At 41.5% G+C, this 25,048-nt stretch overlaps 2 protein-coding genes across 8 annotated transcripts in view; one reads left to right on the top strand and one right to left on the bottom strand.

Moving 5' to 3' along the window:
* The window catches only part of ANKRD27 (ankyrin repeat domain 27), a 55,150-nt gene that overhangs the window by 29,381 nt on the left and 721 nt on the right, over nt 1–25,048 (bottom strand). For 4 of the 7 annotated variants that reach the window (XR_002044881.3, XR_002044880.3, XM_010396517.4 and 1 more), the window contains 3 exons: nt 3,209–3,339; nt 2,137–2,247; nt 1,329–1,485 (listed from right to left, as the gene is read on the bottom strand). Coding sequence is in view for 5 of the 7 variants with exons in the window: in XM_010396517.4 (XP_010394819.2) it covers nt 1,329–1,485; nt 2,137–2,247; nt 3,209–3,310 (370 nt within the window). In the remaining 2 variants the exon portion in view is untranslated. Of the gene's footprint in view, nt 1–1,328; nt 1,486–2,136; nt 2,248–3,208; nt 3,340–11,712; nt 11,839–13,411; nt 13,465–13,496; nt 13,591–25,048 lie in introns of those variants that run through there. The other 3 variants (XM_039558129.1, XM_039558128.1, XM_019284209.3) reach the window with 3 other exon arrangements.
* On the top strand, nt 13,647–18,069 carry LOC104687420 (regulator of G protein signaling 9 binding protein). Its single transcript, XM_010396516.4, has one exon. It carries the CDS (start codon nt 14,087–14,089, stop codon nt 14,798–14,800), a length of 714 nt encoding a protein of 237 aa, XP_010394818.1. The 5' UTR covers nt 13,647–14,086; the 3' UTR covers nt 14,801–18,069.

The following is a 25,048-nucleotide window of genomic DNA, read 5'->3' on the forward strand; positions in this document are numbered from 1 at the left end:
TCAAGTATTTATTCGGAATAGCTAAAACAGATTTCACATGGTTTTTTACACTGGGATAATTTACTACCACATGCACTCAGCTTATGAGTTGTGTAAGTCAAGCTTGAAAGTAGAAGAAAAGCACATTACAGTGTTGACTGAGTGCCCATGCAGGAAGTCAGGGTGCTTTAAGTGAGCTGCAAAAATCCCATCTTGGATTTTTACATAACCTATTCTTTATTTAGACATGCTTTCTCTGAACTGGAGAGCAAAGTTGCTTCATGTAACATTAAACCAACGCCACTTTTCTTCTGAATAAGACAACTGAATCCCTCCTTCACTTAGAGCTCATGTTGCTTTTCCAAAATTTTTTTCTAGGCAAATCTTTCATTTGCAGTCAAAGGCAACCAACTAGTAAGAGGCTTAAATCATTCTTTTTAAATTACTTTTGAAATTAGAAACTCCTTCACTTCTGAAAGACTGCAATACAACTATATTAAGTAATGCCTATAAAGAATATCACAAGAATAATTTTTGAGATATAGATTAATACTTAGAAAATTTAAGGCTATATGAATGGCAGCTAGGTTGTTTTTTTTTCCCCAGACAAACTTCCATACTTCCCTCACAGTACTACTTTCACTCTACCCTAGTACTACTTCTCTTTGCATTCACTTGTTTCAAATACTCTTACTTATTTAGGAAGACTAACGTTTTTATTTCAGAAAAAGCTGAAGCTTCTAAGCTTCTTAAGGAGCTTCTGTTCTTCTTAATTAGTAAACATAGATTGTTATACAAATTCACAAGGACATGCTGTTAACATTCACAGTATTGACAGTAGTCTTGAAAATAGTGTTACAGCCTTAAGGAGCACTTCCAAAATTAAGACATTCATCTTAATAAGTTGGGCAACCACCAGGAGGTTGCTACCTAACTCTGCCATACAGCTTCTGTCCCCCAATAGTGATCATGAAAGAATTTACCTCTCCAGTTTTTTGTGCATCTACCCTGCATTTCAAGACACACATAGTCACATTTAAGACTAAATCCCTTTTTTAAGCAGTCAGCACTAAATTGAGCACTGCTAAGAAAAATCATGCTGGAGTAAGTATTCTACAGATGATTCTTAATTCTGCAGGATTTATGCCCCAGTCTCAGCACTAGTTTTGCCTGGCAGCAACTTGATATTTCTCTTCAGTAGCACACCAACATCTGGCCCAGCAAGCTGATAAATGCCAGGGGCTTTTAACCAAGCCAACACTTTCCAGAATGAACACATTTATTAAGCACATCAAACACTAATTTGCTCACTGTGCAAAGGCAGCCACCGAATTGGCACCAATACATACTTGAGCCTTCTGTTTTTTCCAATGGATGAGCTATGCACAATATACTAAAGCTTTCTTCTTTTTCATTGTAAAAGGTTTCCTCAAAGAGAACAGGCACCGAGAGATGATAATTAAAACCATCTCCTAAAATGATGAGGTTTCCTTGTATGAAGATCTCCTGAAACAAAACGAAGAGCAGATCAAGTGTGAAACTCTGCCCAAAAAAAAAAGTTACTCTTTGGCTTCTACATTGCGTAGTTATATTTCCCAGGGGGAGAAGAGAAACTTGCAAGGCAAGAAAGCCCCAGACCATAAAATATCTCCATTCTCATGCTGTGGAGACACTGAAACGCAGGCTCCTTCAGTCTTCAGTGGCTGGCTGAACCTTGCTTACAGCCACTTCCTTCACAAACCTACTAGAGGAGGTTTCAGACAATCACCAAGACCTGTTTGCGCATTTTAGAGCACTTTTAGTAAAAAGGAAATTAAAAACACCCAACAACTTCAGATCAGGACTTAACCCAGCTTTAGAAAAACACCACACACCTTGTCTGTATTTCTCATGCTTGGCTTTATTTTCCCAGCAACTCCAGTGAGGACATCTGGAATAGGAAGATCTAGATGGCAGCCTGCAAATTATCTATAGTGCAAGCTGTATGCCCAAATTCTCAGACTGTACTGCAAAATTACAAATGAAAACACTGGGACCCTATGCAGTGTCAGCCCTGCTTGCCTCCTCTGTAACCATTAGTTCACACAATCAGTCAGCAGCAGCAAATCACTCACTGGAGTGTCCCCAAGTTACATTCAGATATCAAAACAGAAATACCTTTCCATTTAAGGTTTGAAAATTTTCTTCCAGCGGCTTCAGAACATAAGATTCAAACTGGCAGGTAGAAAGACTGTTGCTTGAAAGGCTTCCTTTGCATGGAACTAGCACCTAAAAAAAGTTAAATCAGGCTTTAGAGAGAAATGCCATGTATTGCCAGCTATACATCAGTAGCTTTTGTCCTTTAGAGGCAAGCAATTAAATCAAGCTTATAAATATTTACTAGTAAACATATAGGAACTATAGGTGCTTTTATTTAAATAAAAAGGAAAGGCTACCACTAGAAACACAATTCAATAATTAACCCAGAAATTTCATTTAGTAACTTATCTGAAAAAGGCTGACAGATGCTACTGAAGCAAACGACACTAAGGGAAGTAAATTAAATCTTTAGCTACTTAGCACCAGTCACACAAATGACTTAAAATTAAGCAGCTAATAAAAAAGCAAAGTATATTTTCATACTAAAATGAAAATCCACCAGAAAGAAAAAAAAAAATCTAAGATAAACTTCTTGGGTTTACACCAACAGATAAGCAATTTTGGACAAATTCTTAATTAGAAAGAAACAAATTTTATAATCAGGTAACAATAACCTCCATGTTTTATGGAGTCTCTACACACTTAATTGTGAATGAAGATTAATTGCAAAATACCCAGATCAGTAAATGTTAAGGACTGTAGTTTTTATTCCAGGCCAGTTTATTAGCTTTATTTTGCCACATAAAATGCTGTCAAATGAGTAACTGCTTGCCCACCAGGCATTTCAAAAGGTCAATCCCATTTAAGTTATAAACTTGTGAGAGAATACGTAACTTCAGTTCAGAGAAAGGAAAATAAGCTTTCTGCAGAGCTTAGAAACAATACCAACCATAACTTTTTACTACCTTGCAATATATCAAGAGGGCCATATTAGTAAATAATGTGCAACTTAAACTAAAGATTGTTCTGCTTCATTGCCAGGTTTTGTAGGCTTGAACTAATCTTTACATGTTTCCTAGCATACATATGATTTAAACTCAAATAGCTACCATTTACTAAGCAGCTTTTAAATACACTTTTTTATACTTACAATACCATGGAGTTCTGCAACTTTGCTGCATAGATCAGGACGTCGCTTCTGAATGGCCAAATAAAAAGGATTTTTCAAGATATCTTCATCATACATAGCCATATGGACTTCAGATATTCCAAGGAGATGTTCTAAAACACATACAGAGAATGGTTGATGTATCATACGTGGTACCTGCTAAAACATAGTATTTGGGAATAGCTAGGGGCAGTTTGATTCTCCTTGTCCACAAGGAAAAAGCAGTTTCGGGTCTTGATGTAAGCAGCCAATGGCATTGCTTAACTATTAACTACAGTTACTTAGAAGTTATTCAGACAGAATAATTTTCATGATTATACACTTCCAATCACACAGTTATCCCCAATGTCTCCTTAGGCCTTCCAGGTGTTGGAGTCTAACTGTGAATACTGGAGAGGAGAAGTTAAGATCAGATTACCACTTTGATATACAAATGAACTTCTGCTGCTGAGATCTACAACAAGCCAAGAGACAACAGCTTTTTTACAGCAGATTCCACTGCACCACAGGACATTGATGCTGTTGCACTGTGCCCATGTAAATCTTAAAACTCCCCTGTATAAGGATTACTAACACACATCAATGAGACATCCAGACAGTGTAACAGAAACCCTCGTGTAAGGCAATCCTCAGCTTTCCAGGGAAAGTTAGAGAGGTACACTAAGGATAGATGAACAACCATGTCATAATTAAAAAGCCACCATGAAATTTATCATCATTTGTGGTCATCTCTACTCCCATGAAAACAGTCTCAGTGATTTGAGGTCAGGCTGGTAAGTAACATTTGGCCAAACAGAGAGCAAAAGAAAGACTGGAAAGTGAAAATCCAACCTGTAAACATTGGAAATGCTGTCATTAGGTGTCACAGTGCCCTGGAAAAGATAATCCCTAAGATACCAGACTCTCAACTGCTTGCTTCCTCAATTCCAATTCTCTATGACATATCCTAGCCACAAGGGCAGGAAAAACTCTATCAGGTCCTTCCTGGAAAAACTTCAGAATTTCTTTTTTTTAACAAGAACTGAGATTAACAGGCATACAAATGCTTAAATAACAAGCTTGCTGTATCTTTCCCCTCATGCAGCTTCCCTTAGTAATCAACAGAAGCTGTACAATTTCCTTATACAATTTCAGCTCTATATACTAAGAAAGGGTGAGCACAGCTAGAGACTTTAATTTGAGCACACCACCTTTACATAATCAGTATCCCCCTGTTTCCTCCAATGCAGAATTACTCCTACCACATTATTTGTTCAGTGTGAGCTCACTGTATGGCAGCTCAAGGGAGTGGAAAAACATACACCCAATTCCATTGATTCCAGAGAGCCTTTGAGTTTCAGCCATGCCGTCAACCGATCTACAACCTGGTAACTGAGCTGGGCTCTGGCCCCTCCTAATCAGGCACAAGCAGAGTTCTCTTAGAGAGCTAAACACAAACACAACCAGTTAAAGCTACAAGTCATTTCCACTATAAAGTTATCACCAGTTACAGCTTGGACAACCCCAGCATGAACCACTGAAGTCTGGCAGTGGCAGGCAACTGCCTCGAGCAGTTTTCCTGCATAGTTCCAGACAAAATGGTCCATACATTTTCAAAGCATACAATAAGACCAAGAGCTTCTATGAAAGATTACTTACTCAGTGCTCCCATATCAGCACAGCTATGCAGTTTGCTAACACAATGGGGAAGAAAATGTTTGCTCATTGACAACTTCAGAAGACAAACCAAGTTGAGTAATTAAAGACTGCAAACCTAGAAAAAGTCCACCTTAATCCAAGCTCAACACGAGCCAGCAACCTGCATCTGAAGCTTTGAAAGTTAGCCATGCCTTGGGCTCATCCCCCTGCATGGGCAGCAGGTCAAGGGAGGGGAATCTGTCCCTCTGCCCCACTCAGGTGAGATCGCTCCTGCAGAGCTCCCTCCAGGCCTGGGGTCCCAGCACAAGGACATGAAGCTGTTGCAGCAAGTCCAGAAGAGAAGGAAAAAAATGCTCCAGGGGCTGGAGCCCCTCTGCTCTGGAGACAGGCAGAGAGAGCTAAGGGGGGAAGGGAAGGCTCCAGGGTGACCTTCTTGCACCTTCCAGTACCTAAACAGGCTGGAGAGAGACTTTGGACAAGGGCCTGGAATGACGAACAAGGGGAAATGGCTTCCCACTAGAAGAGGGTGGATTTGGATTAAATGTAAGGACAAAATTGTTCCTTGTGAGGGTGGGCAGGCCCTGGCACAGGTTGCCCACAGAAGCTGTGGCTGCCCCATCCCTGGAAGTGTCCAAGGCCAGGCTGGACAGGGCCTGGAACAATGGGGGATAGCGGAAGGTGTCCCTGCCCATGGGAGGGGGGTGGAATGAGATGAGCTTTAAGGTCCCTTCCAACTCAGATCAACGAATTCTATAATCCATGATCTGTCCTACCACAGTGTCTGGGTAAACAGGATGATCACCAGTAATTCCACCACATGATTACTATAAAGATTTTTTGGCAGGCAGCTGCAATCCAAGTTCAAACTGTGGGCTTCTTCCTCAGCCAGTGCTGGGGGAGGGAGAAGAGGCAGCACAAGCCCTGTGGCAGGTCTACTGCAGGAACACAGATGTCTCATTGTTGATCTGCACAACAGCAGGGCTGAGACACCTTTATGAGCAGGACTAGTTAGCTACAAAAAATCCTGCCTGCTGAACATCTGGCTAGGCCACAATTCTAAGTAAGTCTTAATTACTGCAGCTTGCAGTCCAAACATGACTCAGTGACAAATTAGTATATATAACTAAATACAATTTAGCATAAGTCAAGCAGAGCTGTATGTACACACATGTGCAACCTGCAAAATAGTTTGCCGCAGCAAGACTAGCGTCCCACGTGCTTTTTTTTTTTGGATGGTTTTGGATGTTCCCATCCTCATCACAGGAGATGAACTGATTGGAGAAGAGCCTGAGGTAAGGAAGGCAAAGGAGCCCTGTAAGCAGAATCCAGTCCATGGAAGGTGGTGATGTTTATAATTAAGGAACTGCATGAAGCAGGTAAGGATTTTTTTCCCCACAGGTGGATCAAGCTTTCAGTGAAGGGCATTTTTCCCACATCTAAGTAGGCCTTAACTGAAGAAAACAGGCTTAGGTTACAGATCAGAAATACCTTTTAAAAGGGAAGATAAACACATGGCTTGGCAAAGCTGTCAAGTCTCTCACATTGTAAATCTCCAAGAATGCGTCAGACAAACATTTACTAGAGGTGATAGTGGACATAACGAAGCTGTGAGGGTGGATTACATGGTCTCTTTAGACACTTTCCAAATCAAGCTTTCATTAATGTAGTTGTCCCATTGAAGCATCTTCATCTGCCTTTAGTTTGGTGAATTCATGTATCTGGCCAAGCAGCAGAAGATGAGACTGCTGTGATCCTCCCCAAGACAGTGATGGAGAAGCTGTTAGCACATCACATACTATGTCAGGGAAAAAAAGCACATTGACACAAGAAGGCAACCAAGCATGAGACTGCAGTGCTAAAACTGCAGTGCACAAATGTCTCCCACAGCTTTATTGCCAGCCTTTCAGCCTAACAAATCTTCAAGTCCAAAAACTTCTTCCCATAACAGGAGGGGAAGGGAACACATACCATAAATCCTCCTTATCAAAAAACCTGTATCTCACCACCAAAAAAAAAAAACCAAAAACCACCAACTGATAAGCTTTGTCTAGAAAGAAATTTAAAGTAACACTTCATTCCCTGGCAAAACAAGTGGAAGAGATTTATGTGAGGAGAAGTTCCCACAGAAAGCTTGACTACACGAAGCTTGCTGTCTGACTGACCTCTTAAATCACTGTCTGCACGTGAAAAAAACATGAACAGCTGGAGTACTTTAAGAATCATTGCTAATGGACCATCATAGGAAGAGTTTGAAATTATCATCTTCAGTTCCTGGTTCATGAGTTACACACCACAAATAACTATTTTTAAACATTTAGTTGCAGCCACAGATTCTTTTACTACAGAACTACTGACAGGGTTGAATCACACTTGGAGCTCCAGCAAGGAGTGAAAAGAAACTGCATTCAAACATTGAATTCTAGCATTTCACTTACTATAATGCCCCTAAGGTGCCATTGGCATGCTCCACCCCAAGAAGGAAGGTAAAACTTCTAGTTCACATGGTATTTGTCACCCTCCTTGAGCAGAGCAGATGGGAGCTCTGAACTGCTCCCCTCATGCATGTTCCTACACAGCAGGAAACAACCCCCACTGGCCACATTAGTACTGTTTTGAAAATCACAACTCTCAGTTTCCTTCCCTTTTCTCTCTTACCCCTGCAGCTGTTCAGTGTCTCATTAGGGGATAGCTATCATACCTGATTAAAATGTGGGTATGAAAAACAACAGGTAGAATACTTATTACCTAAGACAGTCTAGTTACTATATTCACTTGGCCCTCCAACCTCTCACAGCATTCTCCAGCGAGACAGAAGTGTGGATGTAGAAACAATTTAAGTCATCAAAATCAAACAAACAAACACCACCAAGAAAGCCGAAACAAAAAACCAAACCAAAAACAACAACGACAAAAAAGCAAACCGAAGGAATTTAGTCTACATATTCAAGTGAGTACATTAAAGCCTCCCCAAAGCTCAGGCATTTTTGAGATTAAGTCAATTTCTTTCCACCCCAAAAGTTAAATGCATCTGAAAAACACTGGCTAATGCATTGTTGTAATTCCAAGAACACATCAGAATTCTCCATTAAGAGATTGTTGGCAGAACACAACATCCAGCTTCAACCTAATTTAACTTGGGGGTGACACAGACTTACTTTTCTAGTTGCACCTTGGACAGCTTTAGATTTACTGAGAAAACAGAAAATACACAAAGCCTTATATACATTACCAGAACTGACTAATGCTTAACAGAATGCTCATTAAAACTATCAAAAGCTATATTTGCTATGAAGTTCACTAAATTCTATCATGCTGAGCAGTAAAGCAATACTCGAGTACTAATGTTATGTAAAAGGTTCAAATTGAATCACTTCAGGGTATGGCTTCATGCCTGTAAACACAGAAATAGCTCAAATTGCTGGAAAAACAGAAGCTAGCTGGATCAGACAGACAATCTAATAAGCATTATGTTACAGTTTAAAAAAAACCCATAATCATAATCTTACAACAGACAAATCCTCTCTAGATCAAAAGCAGAGTGATAATTCTAATGATATAACTATGGTACAAAGGACAGCTCAAATGAAAAACATGGAATCTGAGCATGTCACTGTTTTCTCTAAAATACTGGAAATGAAGCCTAATTACATTCAGTACTGAAAACAGTGAATAGGAATAAATTCTGACAGTTCATTTTGTCATTGATGGTGTTTTCTTTTAGAGACAAACAAGTGAGGGACCTTTTCCAAAGCTTGCAGGTTTCAGTTCCTTTTAAGAAGTACCTTGAAATTTAGACAAACAGCCATGAAAGCAGATGATGTCATTGTACTTGCATTGTTACTTGACAGTTACCTCATGTCCACATTCAACTTGTACAACTATTTACTCAAACCTTAGGCACATCATCTTCTCAACATCCTGCTACATCCCTACTAAAGACTTAGCAAAACACACTGCAAAGAAAATGCCTTTCATAGCAGAATGAGGGATTGTGTATACAAACACTACATAGTCAATGCCGAGCAGCATAATATTCTGTGTTTTCACCATGGCATTTTAATGCTAATTCAGCAGAACAAAGTAAAAACAGCTACCAAAGTTAGTAAAAATTATTAGCTTAGTTCAGTAACCTGAAATGTCTCCAGGACAGCAAGTTAGGATGTTACACTGGGATACTAACATCAAATACCTCTGTGTCCTCTCCACACACGTCCAGGTTCAAGGAAGCAGAACGCCATGTTCTCCAAAACATTCAACATCAGATCTATTAGCATGGCAAGAAGCATAAGTTCACTCAATTATACTTTACCAATACTGTCAAGTTTCACGTGACAACATCAACTTAGCTCACAATACCTACAACAGGAACAAGTAAGGCTTAGTAACTTGATATTTGCTGAAGTGCTCAAAATAATGAGTAAATGATAAGCGACTCATTACTCAACTAAAAGTTTCTCATAGCAGCAGAGAAATACACGTACAAACTTTATCAGAAATGCATAATTCTAGCAAACCACACAGCTCCACAAGAAAAAAAAAAAGTAAAAGGAAGCAACTGTCCCCAGTTCTGATTTTTTTTTTTTTTAACAGAAGTGCTTCCCCCTCACACCTTAAGAGCACCACTTGTTAGAAGGAACAGCCAAAGGTGAGCATATGTTAGTGCACTTTACAAGCAAACAGGAATCTAACATTGGAATTTAAGTAGTCTCAGTCCAAAAACTCAAGTTACCACTACAGTCCCTGTTTTACCAGTGCTATTACTCCTCAGGTTACTCTGCTTCTGGGCAGAAGTTACGATATGAACCTGAGTTCTACATCAGCATTCATCTCAAAATAAAAACAAATTGTTTCTGAGCATTTAAAAAACCTAAAGGATGAGTGTTGAGCATCCTATGAAAAACACCTGACACATTCCAGTGCACCTTGTTCACCACGAGGTGGTAAATAAGTAATTCTATTCCTATCCTTTTAAATTCAGGTTCAGCTTGTACTGATTTGTATGAAACTGAAGTATGCTGGAGCAGCACCTCTGAATTATCAGATTACAAAGTGGTGAATTCACATCAGTCAGCTCAAGGCTAACTAGCAATCAGTGAAAAACTAAGTTTTATCATCCCAGAACACCAGTCTGGAAAAGAGGGGTCATGAGCATTCCAGGAAAATGCTAATTTCTCTCACCATCTTCCTTCCAGGCACACATTTCTTCCACTGAAGGGTTAAGAGCTGGCACAGGATCTCGTGGCTTGGGTCTTGCCTCTACCCAACACCCCTCAAGCCTTTCCTAAGCCTGGCAACTCTGGCCCTGCTCCCACTGCTCCCACCCTCCTTGGACAGGCCTCCCCCAGACCATGCAGCCCTGGTCAGTACCAAGCACATGGGCTTGTACCAGATCTTGCACAGCTTCTGATGAGCCCCTCCTCAAACTCCAGAACTGAGTTCACTCATGAAAAGTTGTAAGAAGGTTCACCCTTTATATTTTAACAGAGCATTTGCACCATCATTTGATGTGGACACATTTTTACTTGGCCCAGACATGAGGGCATGAGGGCCCAGTCAATCGCTCCTTTTCTCCAGAGGAAGAACATTTCAATATGTGTGGATCATCGTTCAACAGCCAAGCTTCCCACTTCTATCCAGTTACTCCCACCTATTCAAGATCATCCTGCTTGTCATTAGCCTAGTATCAGGTACAAGCTGCATTCTCTTTTCACAACAGGGTAGACACTAGATTCCCATTTCTCACAGGTTTAGAAATCCACCAGAGTGGCTGCAATGAAGTTTCATTCTTTGTCTTACCACTACTGAAACTGCATTACATTCTCTGATGCAGCTCTGAGCTACTCAAAGCAAGCCCCAGAACAAAGTGCAAGTGCTGTTCAGTGAACCCCCAACAGTTACAAGGAACATTTAGAGGGAGAACATTAACAACAAACACAAAGTTCCCAAAACAGCTTCTCAAACAAGGATGATTCCTTCAAATACTAGTGAGTGGTATTTAAGGTCACCTCCTCCTCAGGCTCTCAGAGGTTTCAGCACTTTGGTACTTCACTCCACTCCACTCTCTGGAGGGGAGGGATAAATTCTTACGGAGTTGAAATAGACAGAGGTCTACTTAAGCCAAATATTTTCATTCATTTAGGTATTGGTGCAAGGGTAAGGAAGGCTGGAAAACGATTCAGCAGGTAAGCTCTAACTAGTAAAATAAATTATTTTAACCACCACTGGTGTATAAATGCTACACAATGCAACATGTAACAGCCTAATTAAAAGCTTCCTGAAAGTAAACGTCATGATACAGAAGTATCACTCAAACATTCCCCCACAACATAAAGTAAGATTATTGCTGTGGATCAAATCCCCTCACTACTTTGCAAGCAAAAAGCTTAGAAGAAAGCACATCACAGAATTCAAAGAAGTGCTTAGTTTATCAGTGATCAGGGGAGGGAAGGGGTTAATGTCACTTTTCGTTTTCGCTGTATTTCATCCTTATTTCCCTTCTTCTTTTCATAGTGGCTTCAAGCTTTCCCAGGCCACAGCAGTCTACAGACCAAACTTAGTATATGAACTTACTCCAAAAGCCCCTCAGATAAGGCTTACCAATCATTTAAGCAAAACAAACGTGCATTTACCTAAAATTCTACTTGAAAGTATTAAAATGAGGCTATAACATTTAATTAGTGACGTTCAAGATGCCACACAGAATACTTTGCAAACAGTTTTAAGAGTACTGCACAGTAAGAATATGGTCATTAACATCTATTGCAAGAAAGCTTTGCCACAGAACCAGGAAATACATTTCTTCTACTACTTATTATGCTGCTTCTTAAGTCAGTTCTAAGGATTTTTACCTCCATCCTAATAGCTTTCCCAGGATAGTATTTGGCTAGTCAGCATCTTGTTTGAAAGCAGTATCAAGATGTGGATTTTCAGAACATCATGCCTGACTGACAAACAACTGAATTTTAACAGTTCCCACAATCTAAGCAAATTGTATAACTGCATGCAGCTGAACTTAAATTAGAACAAATCTAAATAACAGGCTCTTCCCACATGACACACCTAAACATGTACTTAGGCATGACCTGATACAGATTATGACTGCTACTACCTTCAGGTTTAAATAGTCACATGTTCCTGAACCAATACTCCTAGGGACTTTCAAAGAAGTGGCTTCCAGGTTCTCACACAACTTCAGTGCTCTGTGGCAGATTTTAAACATCGATAAAACAGACACACAAATATGCATAATTTAGTCAGCAATAAGCTTAACAATTATGCCACATAGGACTCCAGATTCAAACCCAGAGCTAATCCTTTTTCCACCTGACAATGATTAAGCAATTACAAGACTTCACTCACAATCAGGTCAAAATCATCCCTGTTTCCTTATTCCTACAAGGAAACAGACATGACTGGTTTGCTTCTTTTAGGCTACCAACATTTATTTTGATAGAAAGCTATTCAGTTTAGTTGGTAGTAATTTGATAATCTACACAAATTTAAGAAGCAATTTCTTCCACAGTTAGCAACCTGCTGCAGAAGTTATGCAGGTTTTGGAACTAGGGCCAAAATTAAAGCAAGACAAAACATAAACAAACAAAAACCCCCAGTCAGTAGAGTCCAAGCTACCAAAATCCAAAAGGAGGAACATAGTCTAGACAAGACTCCTCAGGCTAGGCTCAGCAGCAGAAAGCCAGTCTGCCTGGACTCTGTTCCTCATAGCAATTTATCTTGCTCATAACACACATCACCCTGCAAGGGTAGTGATAAAAGATAAGGGAATGGGTCATGCTCCCCTTCTTGTGGGACTCTTGAGGCTTCACAGCTTTTTCAAGCTCCTGTAGCATCACAAAACCACTCAGCTACCCACAAACGCTGGGGCATATGCGGTAGCATACGGTGTGACAAGCAAGCTCTCCAGGAGCCCACTAGAGCAGTCACATCAGGTGCTAGACACAACACAGCTCAGTTCACCAAGTGGCACTCCACATTACTTCCGTCCCTCTGGATGCACACACGAGCACGGCCTAGTACCCATCAGTGCTCACCGTGCTGTACCCAGCACACTGCCAAGGGCAGCTGGGGAAGCATCGCTTCTGACAGTGACAACTGGCGTGTTTCCTGCACTTCCTGATGTGCACTTGCTTGACTTGAGCTAACTGCAGGTGCCCTGAACGGATCGCACGCCGGCCCTTCCTACGGGTGACAACAGCAAGCTCCTTCCTCAGCCGGGTCCCGGAGCGTCTGCGACACATAGGACAGCCGAGGGGCCGGGCAGGACCAACCTGCCGTGCACACTGGGGCTCAACACCGCGAGGACCGACCCTGCCGCAGTGATCATTGACCAGGGCCATGTGTCCGCACGGCCCAACCCCGCTGCGGTCCGGCCAGGGCAAAGGCCGAGCTGGCACAGCCCCGCCGCCGCCCAGGCCGCGGCCGAGCGGCTCCCGGGGCACAGCACGGCGGGCCGGGAGCGCTCCTTGTTCCACCCCGGCGGGACGGTCCCAGCGGGAGCCGCAGGCAGCCCGGAGCAGGAGCGCTACTCACACAACACCGCCGCCTCCCCGCTCCCCGGCCGCAGAGCCGCTGCCGCCCGCCTCCCCCGCCGCTCCGCGCCCCGGCCGAGCCCTACCGGAGTCCAGGGCGGGCCCAGCACGGCCACGCGAAGCCAATGGCCAGCAGCGGCGGGAGGGAAGCACGCAAGAAGCTGAGAGCACCGCGGAATTGCTGCCTGCGGAGGCGGAGCCTGCGAGGGCTTATAGGGCCGGGCCGGGCGCTCCCCGCCATGTGACCGCGCGGGCGCCCAGCTGGGGCGAGTTAAGTGGCGGCGGCGGGGACCGCCGGCTGCCCGGCTACCGCTCCCCAGAGCTTTAGCCTTGGCTTTTTTAATTTCATATTTTTTTTCTCCTCCACCCTCGGCGCTTAGCACTTTTCAAACAGCAGCGCCCCGTTGAGCGCGGCGCAGACCCAGCCGCCCCGGTGGCGCTGCAGGCGGCGGTAGCGCGGGGAGCGATGCTGCCCGCCCGCCGCGGCTCCCCGCTGCCCGCCCGGGCTCCTGGAGGTGCCGGCACCGCCTGACCAGCCGGGTAACGGGGTGCTGGATGCAGGCGCGACCCGAAGGCAGCACTTGCCATGTGTGCTGGTAGCGCCCAGCTGTGGCAGCGCCCGGGGCCCAGCACCGGGTAAGTCAGGGCGGCACCGGGCACGGCCCCCACCGCCACCATGGTGAAGGAGGAGTGCAAGGCGCTGCTGGACGCGCTCAACAAGGTGACCGCCTGCTACCGGCACATGGTGCTGACCATCGGCGGCACCTCGGACTCCCAGAACCTGCGAGAGGAGCTCAAGAAAACCCGGCAGAAAGCTCAGGAGCTGGCGGTGGCCAACAGGAACAAGCTCACCACGGTCCTGAAGGACAAAAGCGTGAGTAAGGAAGATAAAGCCGAGTTCGAGAGGCTATGGGTGATTTTCTCCACGTGCCTAGAGATCCTGGAGATCGACATGAGGAGAGCCCTGGAGCTGGGCCACGAGTTCCCGCTAAACGTCCCCAAAAAGCACCTGATCCAGACGGGCATGAGCGGGGGAACCTCCGGCGTGGCCGCCCGCGCCATGAGCGTCCAGAACATGAAATACGAGGCTGAGCACAACATAGACGTGGTGGATTTGAAAGACCTCGAGAACGAGATCAACCAGGTAGGAGAGATGATGTACGAGATGGAGATGAAGGTCAATGTCCCCCAGTGGACAGTAGAGGCTAAGCAAGACCCAGGGGCTGAACTGAAATCCACCATCAGCGTGGGTGCTTCTTCTATTGGCATGATCTCTGTGGAGGAAAATAAATCGTTCTGCGATATCAGCAAGGTTCTAGCTGGGATTATTTTCACTGCTGTGCTCATTATCGCCATTGTCCTGGCAGTGTGTGTGGTAAAACTGTCTTAGGGTGGTGCAAGCTCTGACACGAGCAACCCTCTCCAGCCTGTCTCTGGAGTGTTTCATGCCTCACCTTTACTTTCAAAACGTGTCACTTGGATGAGCTGAGAATTTAAAACGAGCACTTGAAAGAACAAAGCAGAACTCCTGCCTCTCGATGTCCTAAAACGTACTATTTGCTTCTTCATGCTTTTTGAAGAAAAGGGATGCAAATCAGCCTGCAGAATAGAATGTCTTCGTTTGCTGGACTTGTAACAGTTAAGCGAAGTATCAGGGTATTATCACTACTGACTGTAACAGGGATTTGCCTGCTATTAATAGATCACTATTCTCAGAAGCCTGTGGTTTTTGTTCTTCACTAGGCTCTGCTGTTTGCTGCTGGTCACTGTTTACAGTATTGGAGAGTAACATAAATTTGAAGGCTATCATGGGTGTTTTGTCTGACCAAGTGAAGAGAATACTTTTTTTCCCATCAAATACAAAAATATTTATTGAGTGGAGGAAAAGGGTAAGGATGAAAACCCCAATAAAGGAATGTAAGCAACCTCTATTTTAGACAAGTTAATGGTTGGGGAGGGGGGGAGAAAAGAGACCCCTGATTGATACCGAGTACTGTTTGTTGATTTAGACTGGCTTGTACGGAACCCAGTTGCATGAATTGGCACAGCATATGTGAATGACTAATCGCTTTCCAAATCCAAATAGAAAAAAGGCAGAGTTGCATATTCAGAAAAATACTAGCAAGCCTCATGGTTTTCATTCACATTTACCACAATTTTATCTTTCCCTGCAGAAAGGCTGATTCTTGCTACTGGTTCTAATTTTTCTTTCTGTAGCAGCAGCTTGCACTTCACGATTAATTATGAAAACAGGAGCAATGAATCTACCCACAGCAGTTGCAGTAACATTGGAAAATAGATTTTAGCAAAAAAAAATTAAGTTAAAGCAGACCTTCCCAACGGGATCCCCTCTCCTGTTGACAGGCAGGGACTGATGCTTGAATGTGTACAGTCACATTTCTGCAAGTTCCCAAATTGCAGAAATCCAGACAAAGCTAAAAATGTGTCTCAGTTTCATACCTCAGTCATGTCTGATTAATCATCTGGGAAGCAGGAAGCCTGTAGGATAGGTCCCATTTGATAACACTACAATTCTGGGAGGGAAATGCAACAGCATAAAGCTTTCCAGTGCTTCCCTGTGGAATTTACATTTAAATGTAAAACTGTGGGAACTGACAGTTACTTAGCAGAGAAGCTTTACAATATTTTGTAAAAGGATTTATGTGTTATGGTATTTATTATTTACTTCTGGAAATACCTTCTAGTGCTGTGAATACACGTTGTCCATTCAGGAATGCTTGGTACATGTGCTACGGTGCCATAGGTGTATGGGGCACTCCACAGCCAAATATAAAGACCCCATAATATTGGGGTCTTAAGAAGTTATTTTTCTTCATTGATTATTATGGGCACGTTATCAAAAAGTAATAATGGGACATGTTTTGTGAACAGTCTTCATGCTTGTTAAATAAAATTGACAACATGCATGAACACCTAATATTTTTAGTTAAGAACTAAACATACTTAAAAAAACTGCAGCAAACAGTTTATTCTTTAAAAGAACTGAATTTATGGGGGGGAAAAAAAGTGTATTTGAATCTGGTCACTTGTAGGTGAGAAAAAAATAGTGGAGACCTGAATTCAAAGCTATAGATTATCCTTATGTTGAAGGATAACATGAGTTCTGCATCCAGTCTAACTCCATTCTCTTGGGAATTCAGAGTGCTACAAGACAACTCTACATTCCTTTCTGTTGTGTTTCACTCATTCCATGGGATATGTTTTATGTGTAGTTAATCTATGTCCCTAGAGATCCCTGACAGCTTTATAACTAAGCCAGGTCTGTATTTATCAGTGCTACAGGTCCAGCCTGCCTAGACATGGTGTAGTTGCTGAGTGTTCATTTAAATTGGATGATCTCCTTCAAAATCACAATGAGTAAACATATTTAAGGAAAATACAGCAAAATCTGCAGGAGATCATACCTATTTGGATTGCCACCACTTGTCATTAAGGATCTGTGGATATTTCCACTCTTTGCACTCTCCTTTCACTTAGTTCACGGGAAGGTGGAGAAGCAGTTGGGCTCTATTCTGTGCTTCCTGAAAACTCCATTTACCTTGTGAAATCAGACCATTTAACCACATGTCAAACCCCAAGTAATGAATGCAAGTCTGTTTTCTGGTGGATAAGTAAATGGTAACACTGACAGCATTCATTGCCTTTATCTTGATATCTTCCACACACCTAACCACAGATAAACAGTTTATCCATGCTTATTTATGTAGAAGAATTTTTAAGAATAGGTCATCTTCAAAAGCAAGCCTCAGTGAGTGGGTAAACAGTAAGTTTTCACTCCACTGCTTTTTTTTTTAATTTGGATTTTTTGCTATAGGATTCAAAGAATTCATATTAATAGCCTCTAAGTATATAAGTCTTGCTTTATTATGAATACGCACACAAGTACTATTTAAAGGATTGACCTTGGAAAAAGAATTTTCAAATTGTAAGACAAAGCTGGCTACAACTTAATTCATCAGTAGTTTGTTCCTAAAAAATCTGTATCACCTTATATTTAGACTATCTGAAATTAATAGATTAAGTAGAATTTTAAGAGAGGATTGGCACTGTCTACAAGGATAAAGTGCCTGCCATTCATCTCTGTTGGGGCCCCTCTCCCAGGGCTAAGCTGAAAAGATACCTCCCTAACATCTCCTACATGTGTTTGTTCCACCTGACAGACTTTGGCACAACACTGCACAAAACCAAAACAAAATGAAACCACCATTGCCCAAAAGTACTGAGGCTTCCTTTAAATTAAGAAATATAGATTTGCAGTCTTCATTTTTTTCCCCTACTGAAATGCAACTGGAAGGAGACTGGAAATGTTATTTTGTAAGTGAAAAATGGGAATTCATACTTCAAAATACTCTATATTGAAGCAGCATGATGAAAAAGCACATACTCTCATGCTGATTGCTGAGAATGTAAAAGAAGATAGTCATTGCTTAATTAATATCAGTGTTGATCTACTTCAGTTCTTTTGTTTTTATTCACAGAATACACACATTAAATTTGCTGTATACTAAAATCTTACTCCTGACTTGAATTACACTGCTTTTGCCTGTGCATGGGTGGTATTTTCTACACTTTGAATAATGCAGACCTGTTACTGTCACTATTTATTTAACTTAAAATAAAGTACCTCCTTATAACTTACTGGTTTGCTTGCAGCAGTAATTCAAACCAAACAAAACCTGTTGGAGCAAGTCCAGAGGAGGCCATAAAGTTGATTAGAGGGATAAAGCACCTCTTCTGTGAGGAAAGGCTGGGAGAATTGGGATTGTTCAGCCTGGAGAAGGCAAACTTTGGGGTGACCCAATAGTGGCCTTCCAGTGCCTGAAGGAAGCCTGCAAGAAAGATGAAGAGAGACTATTTACAAGGGATGGAGTGACAAGGGGGAATGGCTTCACACTGCCAGAGAGTTGGCTCAGATGAGATACTGGGAAGAAATTGTTCCATGTGAGGGTGGGCAGGCCCTGGCACAGGTTGTCCAGAGAAGCTGTGGCTGCCTCATCCCTGGAAGTGTCCAAGGTCAGGCTGGACAGGGCCTGGCACAACCTGGTCTCGCAAAGGTGTCCCTGCCCATGGCAGGGGTTGAAGCCAGATGATCTTTAAGGTCTCTTCCAACTCAAACCATTCTATGATTCTTTGAAAAGCTGGAATATTAATAAAGCTCATCTATAGTAGGCTCTTCTAAAATAAAGTTCCTGCTTCAACCATAGTAATAAAAGTAATGTGCTAAACCCTCTCATTAGTTTTGTTTGCAGCCTTCTCAAGCTCCCAAAGTTGAATAGTGATGTAGCTTAACTTACACTGCCAGGGAATCAGCAGTCTGAAAAGTCAAGAAATCCCTGCCTTAGGAAACAGCTACAATGACATCTAGGCTAACAGATGATGCTGCCTTCAGCACTGCTTGTCCAGTGTTCAGTACAGAACCCTTGGCTTGGACAATCTGAAAACCAGAGGACACACTAGACTGGACTAACAATTGGATTCTCCTCGAGTTATGATCCAAACTCTGTCGCTTTCAGCCAGCAAAGCTGGCATTTACTTTAGCAAAAGTGAAACTTGGTCCTGTGCTATTGGTGACACCAATGATCAACAAACCATCAGAACTGAGTCTGTAAAATGCAGCAATTTGTAATTTCATTCCAGGATTTCCAGTCTATCACCATAAAAACCCATTATACTGTTATCTAGTTTAGTAACAAAAGGAACACAGGACCACAATTAAAGTGATTCTCCTTATCTTGCGAACAAAGTAACATTAAACTTCAGCACTATGAATATAAAACAAAATTATTTTCAAAATTCTTCATGTAAATATGAAAATAGTTTTTACAGTAATGCAATTACTTAAAACTGGACTAAATGACTGATGTAATTAGCCTTCAGATTAAAAATTAAACATGTGCTTATTGTTTGTAGAGAGGATTGGTGACAGGCTTGCTTTTCCTTCTCTGGAAGGTTTGTGTTGTTTATGTATGCTTTCCAGAAGTACCTTCTATTTAAATGCTAATGGAACTCCTAGTCAACATATTTACCCTTCACAAATTTTCATTATGTAAAAAGTCATTCAGTAAAACCAGTGGATTACAGATCTCTAAGTGCTTTCTCTCAATACGATTATGTAAGTCTTTTAATGCAGGAAGAGATCTGGACAAAATAGTTCACACGTGAGCAGCATTTGCTGTGGTAAGTGTACAATAAAAGCGGGATTAGAAAATAATGTCTTTCATATAAAATTATCCATGTGTGTTTAGGGAAGAACAAAAGAAGAAAGGAGATGGATGTATGTAGTAAATAGCAAAGTTTACTTTTTGTTATATACAACAGCCTCCCAATCTTAAACTACAGCCTCTCTATAAAAAAAAAGAAAGTGTCTTATGCCCAGTGGGACAAAGTATATAAAATATCCCTGAGTGGAACTGACTATCCATTCCCTGATTAACTCGTACCAAGCAAGAGTAAAAATATTTTAATCTGCTACATGTTTTTATCCATTTTACAAAAGACAATCTTCTTCTCCCTTGGTTTCACACTACAAGGGACTTTCTTCTGGAAGAAGACAGTCCCACATGGCTGGATTCCATCATCCATCCTTACAGCTTTCTGCTGTGGTACTGGGTGCAGCTGGGCTGCAGCTTCAGCAGCGGCCACTGCTGAACCTGTGGAAAGGTCGCATGGCATTTAACCAGCATCGGGGCCCTGGTGGATGCTCTCAGCCAGCCAAGCACGAGCGTTTCATGCTGGAAGCAATGTGACTGGAAGCCAGGTAGGCAAACACAAATCCAATCGCAGCATCTCTGAATCTGTCGCCCACAGAGGCCACTTCCCAAATGCAATTATGTTTATTGCTCAGTTCCAGCCATTTGTCAGAATATCTACTGTGATTTACCGGAGTGACAGAAATTGGCTTCTCAACCCTCCACAGGGTCCGGTGGGTTTTTGCTTTGTTCTCTTCCATTGAATTGTATGTTTTCTTTTATTTACGCTGCACTACATGACATTATTTATCATACACTTAATAATAAATCTCCACCAAATTAAACAAACTCACAAATCCTCTCAAAGCTAGTTATAATTCTGCTGCACAGAAATGGAAGTCACAGTTATGGTATAAATGTGGTCTGTTATTTTGATCATTTCCACTGTGCATGAAATTATTGCTGGAGTCTCTGATCAGTCAAGTCTGTCTCTTGCACACAAATGTTCAAATAGCACACACAGCTGAATTCACTGATGTGCCACAGCACTAAGAAACCACACAGCCAAAAAGCTGACTTTAAAAATCATGGGGTTTTTGAAAGAATAGTAAACCTCATTTCTTACAGTCATCTATAATTGTCTCAGGGAAAAAAAATTCAAATGCAATTCCTTTGTGTGATCCAGAAGAATCTATACATAAACTATACATAAATAGCATAAAACTTGGGGAAAAGAAGGAAGAAAGGAGGAAATAAGAAAAAAAGGACGAAAGAAAATACTTAACTATTTATACTGTATAATATGACTGAGGCCTACCAGAGACAGCAAACATGACACTCCCTTAGCAACTTAATCTAATATGCTAATTGCAGGTGTAACTTAAGCTATATACATTTGAATTCTGGGTCCTGGAGGGAGTGCTCCAAATGATTCCTCAAACATGCCATCAGTACTCAGTCTGGCAAGAAATTACATGTGTGAAAACTATTCATGTAATTAAAAGATGCAGAATTAGAACCATAATTTCTGTTTCCATAAAACATGTAATCCATTATGCACCTGTTGGAAGTAGAACAGTTCCAGTTGTTAATACTATCTGTAACCTAGTTTTCTCACCTGCCTAATTTGTTGGAATATCATTTTGTATGAAGTTAGCTGGTTTTTTTATTTTTCCTTTTAGTCAATTGATATAATGGTGTTATAATCATAAACCTGCATTTCCTAGGTTTGACACTTATTCACAATTTGGAAACAATACTTGAAAACCTATACAGTGAATAATCTATTTACTTTTTATATTAATTATTAAGTCTGCCTATTTGTAAATATTATGAGCTGAAAGCTTTAGCATGTCATTTTGAAATGACCTGGAGGTATTTGAAATACCATTTGAAATAGCTGGAGGCAATTAAAAGATGTGATGTGGCACTTGGGTTTAGTGGTGGACTTGGCAGTGCTGGGTTTGTGGTTGGACTCAATGATCTTGGGGGTTTTTTTCCCAACCTAAATGATTCTGTGATTCTACAACACTGAAAATAAGCCAGTTTAGGAAGCAGTAGAAAAGCCTAGTGAAATCTCTACATTTTTTGGTACTCAAAATTGTCAAAATTCAATATTGTAGATATTACATCTGCATGGGGACAAAGATGCATCTAAATTAAACCAAGAACTGACTTAATATAATAATTTCCAACTCACAGGATTGCATGTAAACTAAATTAAATGATGAAATGTTGGTGGACCTTGTTTTTAATCTGAAATTATTATTACAGTGGTGAGATCTGCACTGACCTGTCTGGGCAAAATAATTTATGCAGTGATGTAACAAAAAGAACGAAGTCATTCTGTTGCTAAGAATGTACAAAAAACCCCCAGAAAGTTAATTTGACAATCATTTCCATATATCTAGTGACCTGAACCCTTTGTTTTTAAACAAACTTATGCTTTCTTTTTCTTGTAAGGCAGTAAGTGAAGTGTAGAGAAAAATGTTGAAGTAACCTCTGCATTGCTGAAGTATGATGCCACAAAGAATTATTATCACTGCAATAACCTTATGGTATTTCATTTGATGCAACCTTTGCATCACTCAGAAGGATTTTTTTTTCAATACAACATAATCTGGTTTTGAAACCAACCTAAAATACAGAAGTATTTGGGGTCCATTAGGTAAACAATCGTATGTTCTGGCATACAAGAAGAATGAAAGACAGCTGAATTCTTAACTTTTTTAGCAAAAATACCTTTTTTCTTTTTTTAATAATTTAATTTGAAGGGGACCTCTGACTCTTCAGCCTTCTGTTACATTTGACTGAGTGTCACACATGTATCTAGCTAATTCCTGCTATGGGGAGACTTCTCACCACACTAAGTGCCCTGTATTCCCAGCCTACAACTGGCCCTTGAAGCATAATGTCCTTGTGCTGGAATCCTTACACACAGTAATGCAATAAACTGGTATGCTTGCTTGAGGATTAGTAATAGATTTCCTCAGATTTTCTCCTTTTTTCTGAAATCACTCATAAGGCTATAGAAATTTTAAGTACAAGTGAGATGAGCTCTGCATGCTAGCAGAACAGATTGAAGAAAAAAGTCATCTAAGTTGGAGATGCTCTATAGATAACCTTACACCTAATTTGCCTGTAAGACTTGTTCTATATTCATGTGAGCTACCTCCAGCAGGTCAGCTGTAACTTTGAGGGGGCAGATATACACTCAAAGACCTTATCTTTTGCCTTTCTTAGCAGGAAACTGGAAGGGGGCAAAACATCCCTTTGCATCCTTTATCTTTGCTCAGAGAGTTTCTGAGTGTTCATTCTCAGAACCTCCTGCCACCTCCGGTCCTGATAACTGGGTCAGTTAAAGACTCACATGCTCCTGGAATTTCACATCAGATGACTTCAGCTTTGCCATGGATGGGTATTGAACTACTCTTCCTAAGACAATACTGAAAGGAAGTCAAAAAAATTGCCAGCAATAGGGTGAACCTGCTGACCCTCAGATAAGAAATGGCACCTTCTCAAGCAGAACAGGTGCCTTATATACCCCCGAAATGTGTGGAAAAATGCAGCAAGTGGAGTAGGGAAGAAAGTTTACCTTAGTTTGCACTTGGCTGTCTTTGGGTCCAAAGGACTGCTCTGAATGCTGAGCTCTAGTCCTGGAGAGAGCTGTAACCCCAGCACTGCAGCTCTAGGCCAGCCCTGGCATTCTCTGTGTGTCTGAGGCTGCAGACAGCAGTGTTGTGCCAGCCACACGTCCCATTTCCACTCCCCTGCAAGAATGCCTACAGAACCAGAACCGCAAGGTTTAATACCAGTGGATGCCAATGAAACCAGAGGAGGCCACCAAGTTGATCAGAGGGATAAAGCACCTCTGCTATGAGGAAAGGCTGAGAGAATTGGGATTGTTCAGCCTGGAGAAGAGAAGTTTCAGGGTGACCTAATTGTGGCCTTCCAGTGCCTGAAGGGAGCCTGCAAGAAAGATGAAGAGAGACTATTTACAAGGGCCTGGAGGTACAAGGGGGAATGGCATGAACCTGAGAGAGAGCAGGTTTAGATGGGATATTAGGAAGAAATTGTTCCCTGTGAGGGAGAAGCTGTGGCTGCCCCATCCCTGGAAGTGTCCAAGGCCAGGTTGGACAGGGCTTGGAGCAACGTGGGATAGTGAAAGGTGTCCCTGCCATGGCAGAGGGGGGAACCAGGTAATCTTTACGGTCCCTTACAACCCAGACCTTTCTATGATCCTATGCCTTGTTTGCCAGGGTGTCCCTGCTTTACATACTAGCACTTGTGAGACTTTAGACTGTCCTAGATAAAAACAAACAAACAAACTTTCCATTTAGAAACTTGAGGTAACACTGTAATCATTGCTATTCTCTAGTATCAGATTTTCCTAGATATGTTCTGAAACAATGTTCCAGGGCTATCAGATGTTACATTTTTGCCGTAGTAAGACACTTTTGTATATGTGCTGGTATTATATCTGATTTGAAAGAGACTCCATTCATTATTGGTACATGAGTACTTTCTACTTAAAATGCCTTTATGCTAAAATGATCTGACATAATGGACCCTAAATCTTTTTGATTAGCCATCAAGCTCATTGGATGTTAAATCTTGAAAAACCTCAGTAGTTTATTAATATTTCACCAGTAAAGCAGCTTTTAGGCATAGCACATTCCTAACAAGATGTATACTTAACACAGTAAAACAGTTAACTACACAAAGAGTGCGAAAGTCAAACAAATACCAAGGTGAATGTCATGATTTTAGGTTCAAAGTGCCTTCTAGTAGAAAACAGGCACATTAATGGGCCTTGTGCTTCCACAGTCTAAGGTGGTAATTACTAATGAGAAAAAATTATTAAATTAGTGAGAAAAAGGGTGGCTCAAGTTACAAGATGTCATTGGTTTTGCTTGTATATTCAGTGATAAGCAAGGGAAGGAGAGGGAGGCATGCTTGTCTATTGTGTGGTCATTCATTTTAGCAGCATCAGCTGGGTTGGCTGACCTGCCCTGCTCACTGCAGTCTGGCACCAGGGTGAGCTTATGGCCCAGCTATGTCTGGGCACACCTCAAGGTCATTTTTGGGTTTTTCAATTGACGTGATCCAGCATCCCACTGGTTCAGTTGCTTCTAAACTTCATTTCAGCTCCAGTGACACACATCTCACATGTATCAAGTACAAGCTCAAATATAAAATCAAATTGAGAGGTTGTCAGAAGCATGTACAGGCACATGGGTATTTGCTAAATGCAATCTGGCAAGAGAAGGATTATGGATAGGAAGAGGATTTTCCATGTTACATGCAAACACTATTCTAACAAAACTTCTCAACCTGTGTCATCAGCTTTTTTCTGCTTAAATTTCTTACAAATTAAAGAAAATTGAGGAATCAAAATCAATCAACAAAATAAAATGTTTCCTAAAGGT

The sequence above is a fragment of the Corvus cornix genome, chromosome 11 (genome assembly GCF_000738735.6).
Source record: "Corvus cornix cornix isolate S_Up_H32 chromosome 11, ASM73873v5, whole genome shotgun sequence".
In the NCBI taxonomy this organism is placed as follows: domain Eukaryota; kingdom Metazoa; phylum Chordata; class Aves; order Passeriformes; family Corvidae; genus Corvus; species Corvus cornix.

Bases quoted from the DNA above. Each gene is read 5' to 3' on its own strand.
- LOC104687420 (XM_010396516.4), top strand. From the start codon at position 14,087: ATGGTGAAGGAGGAGTGCAAGGCGCTGCTGGACGCGCTCAACAAGGTG.